This window comes from Myotis yumanensis, unplaced genomic scaffold (assembly GCF_028538775.1).
Source record: "Myotis yumanensis isolate MYYU_CA2020_CCGP unplaced genomic scaffold, mMyoYum1.0.hap1 SCAF_16, whole genome shotgun sequence".
Taxonomy (NCBI): Eukaryota; Metazoa; Chordata; class Mammalia; order Chiroptera; family Vespertilionidae; genus Myotis; species Myotis yumanensis.
Window position 1 is genome coordinate 48242998 of NW_027223767.1, and position 4925 is coordinate 48247922.

Genomic DNA, 4925 nt, shown 5'->3' on the forward strand with positions numbered 1-4925 from the left:
AGATCCTACGCTAGACATGCGGGCGCGCGCGCGCGCGCACACACACACACACACACAAACACACACTGAGATTCGCGCGGAGACGCACCAAAATTCTGACATTGCGAGAGAGTACGGCAAACTTACACACTTGGACGTCCCCGGGTCCCCCGCCTTTCCAGCAGCACCCCCCCCACCCCCCTTAACCGCCCGGCCAGCGGCAGCCCTCCCCGCCCAGCTCCTCCCCGCCCCTCTCGTCACCCAGCCCAGTGCCACAATCCTCCCCCCCCCCACCCCAATCCGATCCAATCAGCTGCCTGCCAGCCCATGATTGGCTGGACGTGTCTAAGGTGAGGGGGGAGTATTTATTAAAGAGCAGCCCGGCTGGAAGTCGGAGAGCGGAGAGCGGAGCTTGAAATTCACTGGGAACTTCAGTGGCGCCAGGACTTGCCAGTTTCACCCCCAGGAACTTTTCTTTGCAGGAGGAGAGGAGAAGGGGTGCAATCGCCCCCGCTTTAGCTCTTTCTTCCCCTCTTCCTCCTCCTCCTCCTCCTCTCCAATTCGCCTTCCCCCACTTGAAGCGGGCAGCTGCGGGCTGGCCACCCCGCGCCTTCCCAAGTGCTCGCCGCCGCTGCCGCCGAGTGACGCGCCAGGCTCCCCGGGAGCCGCTCGCTCCGCGTCCGGGCAGCCGAGGGGAGAGGAGCCCGCGCCTCGAGTCCCCGAGCCGCCGCGGCTTCTCGCCTTTCCCGGCCACCCGCCCCCTCCCCCGGGCCTGCGCATGAATCTCCTGGACCCCTTCATGAAGATGACCGAAGAGCAGGAGAAGGGCCTGTCCGGCGCCCCCAGCCCCACCATGTCCGAGGACTCGGCGGGCTCGCCCTGCCCTTCGGGCTCCGGCTCCGATACCGAAAACACGAGGCCCCAGGAGAACACGTTCCCCAAGGGCGAGCCGGACCTGAAGAAGGAGAGCGAGGAAGACAAGTTCCCCGTGTGCATCCGCGAGGCCGTCAGCCAGGTGCTCAAGGGCTACGACTGGACGCTGGTGCCCATGCCCGTGCGCGTCAACGGCTCCAGCAAGAACAAGCCGCACGTCAAGCGGCCCATGAACGCCTTCATGGTGTGGGCGCAGGCGGCGCGCAGGAAGCTGGCCGACCAGTACCCGCACCTGCACAACGCCGAGCTCAGCAAGACGCTGGGCAAGCTCTGGAGGTAGGGCGGCGGCCGGGTGGGCTCCGCGGGGGCGGGGGGCGGCAGGGGGAGGGGGCGCTGGCCGAAGCCCGCTCTCAGTGCCCCGCCTCCCGGAGCGGGCGGGGTGGGGCCGGAGGGGGGTGGGGACGTGGTGTAACTTGGCTGGGAGTTTGACAAAGTTCTTGGATGGCTCCAGGGAAGGGAGGTGGGTGGGGGGCGGGGGGGTGGGGGGGGGGGTGATGGGCGGCCAGCGGGTGGGAGAAGGCTAGTAGGACGCACGGTGGGAGAGGGGCAGCCGGATGAACTGCAATCCCAAATGGGTGCTGGAGTGCGAAGCGAAGTTCGCTTCTCTCTCCCAGGAACTGCGCGCTTTCGCGTAGCTCTGCACTCCCGGAGTTGGGATGGAGGGCGGGAGAGAAACCCAGGCTAGAGGACCCCCTTAGCCGGAAGGGGGCGGAGGAGGGAGGCTCCTGGAAATAGGTGGGCGCCGTGTCGGGGGGGTGGACAGGAGGGGCTCCTGGCAAATGGAGTGGGGTTTTTGGAAAGTGTTTGAAGGGAGTAGGGGGAGGGAGGGTGGGGTGGGAGAGGGATGACTCCAGTAGCAGAGGCATTAAGAACGGGGCAGCGGAGAGCTATTTCCATCTGCAGGGCTTCCAAATGGAAGAGAAGGGGAGAGGGCGGGGCGCGGAGTGAGCGTCCCACTAAAAGAATAGGGGAGACTTTTTTTACTTTTTGTTGTTGTTTTAAAAAAGTTATGAGCTGTGGCAGTGGCTGGAAAGCAGAGGGAGGGAGACGGGGGGGGGGGGGGGTTGTGTGCAAAAGCAGCAACGGAGAGGTCGGGGGTCACCTCCCGCTCCCGCCGCCGTGACAGCGCCGCAGATTTCACAGACCTGCCCCCCTCTTTTCCTCCGCGCCCCCTTTCGCGCACGCAGACTGCTGAACGAGAGCGAGAAGCGGCCCTTCGTGGAGGAGGCGGAGCGGCTGCGCGTGCAGCACAAGAAGGACCACCCGGACTACAAGTACCAGCCCCGGCGCAGGAAGTCCGTGAAGAACGGCCAGGCGGAGGCCGAGGAGGCGGCCGAACAGACGCACATCTCCCCCAACGCCATCTTCAAGGCGCTGCAGGCCGACTCGCCGCACTCCTCCTCGGGCATGAGCGAGGTGCACTCCCCCGGCGAGCACTCCGGTGAGTCCCCCTCCCCCCCCAGAGGCCCCCCCCCCCCCCCCCCCCCCCGAGCCCAGCCACCACCCGCCTGGCGCACCCCCAGGCCTCCACCTAATAGGCTCTGCTTAGGGACTTGGCGCCGCCCCAGGGGAGGGAACCGCCATCCCCCACCCCTAGCCTAATCCCCCTCCCCTCCCCTCCCTGCCCAGGGTCCCAGGAAGGCCCTAAACACACACACACACGCACACGCACACGCACACGCACACGCGCGCGCCCTGCGTCCTAGCAGATGGATTTTTATTGCACGAGGTAAATGCCTTCACAGCTCTACGGGACATCACCCTTCTTTGCTTTGCTCCCCCGCCGCACACACCCCCACAGGACTCCCTTACAAGTAGCAGTTAGGCGGAGGGTCCTTGGGTGCCCGGATGAAAGGAGATGGCCCAGTGTGGACTGGCAGGTTGATTATTGAGGGTCACATCTCCAGGGCAGCGCGCCTCCTTTGCTGATGCGGGGCCCTTGGACCCTTTATCAGGGAGGGAGGGAAGGCCTCCGGAGGGTCCCTAAGACACCCCTTGCTGATTTTCCTGCGCTTCTTTCTCTTTTGTTGCCTGCAGGGCAATCCCAGGGCCCACCGACGCCACCGACCACCCCCCAAAACCGACGTGCAGCCGGGCAAGGCTGACCTGAAGCGGGAGGGGCGCCCCCTGCCCGAGGGGGGCCGACAGCCCCCCATCGACTTCCGCGACGTGGACATCGGCGAGCTGAGCAGTGACGTCATCTCCAACATCGAGACCTTCGACGTCAACGAGTTTGACCAGTACCTGCCCCCCAACGGCCACCCGGGGGTGCCGGCCACGCATGGCCAGGTCACCTACACCGGCAGCTACGGCATCAGCAGCACCTCGGCGGCGGCGGCGGCCCCGGCGGGCGCGGGCCACGTGTGGATGTCCAAGCAGCAGGCGCCGCCGCCCCCGCAGCAGCCCCCACAGGCCCCGCAGGCCCCGCCGGCGCCCCCGCAGCAGCAGCCGCCGCCCGCGCCCCCGCAGCAGCCGCCCGCGCCCCCCGCAGCCGCAGGCGCACACGCTGACCCCGCTGAGCGGCGAGGCGGGCCAGGCCCAGCGCACGCACATCAAGACGGAGCAGCTGAGCCCCAGCCACTACAGCGAGCAGCAGCAGCACTCGCCGGCGCAGCAGATCGCCTACAGCCCCTTCAACCTCCCGCACTACAGCCCCTCCTACCCGCCCATCACCCGCTCGCAGTACGACTACACCGACCACCAGAACTCCGGCTCCTACTACAGCCACGCGGCCGGCCAGGGCTCCGGCCTCTACTCCACCTTCACCTACATGAACCCGGCGCAGCGGCCCATGTACACCCCCATCGCCGACACCTCCGGGGTCCCTTCCATCCCGCAGACCCACAGCCCCCAGCACTGGGAACAGCCCGTCTACACACAGCTCACCAGACCTTGAGGAGACCGGAGACAAAGGGTGATGGATGGAAGATCGGCCTGATGTTCATAAAAACAACCGAAGAAAGAAAGAAAAAAAACAAAACCAACCCACCAGAATTTCTGTGCATTGGACATTATTTTTTCTTCTTCTTCTTCCTCTTCTCATTCCATAAAGACATTTTAAGCTACAAGGCAACTCGGACCCAGATTCCAAGACAGAAACGTTCGCTGTCCAAAACGCATGCCCACCTTGTTGGAGGCAGGCAGTGGCCAGGCCACTCGGGGCTTCGAGGGGCCCCGCGGCATCTCCACGCGAGGCGGGACTTGGAACCCTTCTTCACAGCGAGCTCGAGCTCGGAGGATGGTGGAGACCCGTGGGACCGTGTTTGCCCGATCCCTCTGCCTGTTTGGACTTTGTAATTATTTTTTAGCAGTAATTAAAGAAGAAAGTCCTCTGTGAGGAATATTCTCTATTTTAAATATTTTTAGTATGTACTGTGTATGATTCATTACCATTTTGAGGGGATTTATACATATTTTTAGATTAAAAAAAAAATTAAATGCTCTTATTTTTCCAACAGCTAAACTACTTAGTTGAACAGCGTGCCCTAGCTTTTCTTGCAACCAGAGTATTTTTGTACAGATTTGCTTTCTCTTACAAAAAACGAAAAAAAAAAAAGTGTTGTATTAACATTTAAAAAAAAAAAACCCACAGGTTTGTGTTATGAGATGAGTTTGGGGGGGAGTGGAGGTGTTAGCTCTGCTTAATGCCTCAGGCTTTCTGATTGGAGGAGGAGCTGCCTTAGACAAATAAAGGCCTTATTTTGCGTGTATGGACCTACACAGGTTAGTCTAGAGAAGCATATGGTAAGTGTGGTCACATATATATTTTCTAAATGAGAGAAAAAAAAAACACCTTGAGCCTTAAAAGCATGCTGCTGACAAATACCTGCGCTCTCTTTTAGTGCATTTATTTCCTCCTGCGTTTGCCTGTTCGAGGAAATCTTAAGCAAGAAGCAAAAGGCAAGGAGAGGAAATGTGATGTGGGGATGTTTCAGCAGCCAGTCAGTGCCTCCCCCACCCCCACCCCTAGCACCCTGCCCCCTGGCTGCCTGGCCCAGCCGGCCCCATGTGGG

At 61.7% G+C, this 4925-nt stretch overlaps 1 protein-coding gene across 1 annotated transcript; it reads left to right on the forward strand.

Annotated features, from left to right (window-relative positions):
• Positions 1 to 388: 388 nt before the first annotated feature.
• SOX9 (SRY-box transcription factor 9) lies at positions 389 to 3896 on the forward strand. The gene is given in 5 exon segments (XM_070393925.1): positions 389 to 1188; positions 2100 to 2353; positions 2950 to 2984; positions 2986 to 3393; positions 3395 to 3896. Coding segments are annotated over 5 exon segments (1542 nt in total). The 5' UTR covers positions 389 to 757; the 3' UTR covers positions 3809 to 3896.
• The last annotated feature ends 1029 nt before the right edge of the window (positions 3897 to 4925 follow it).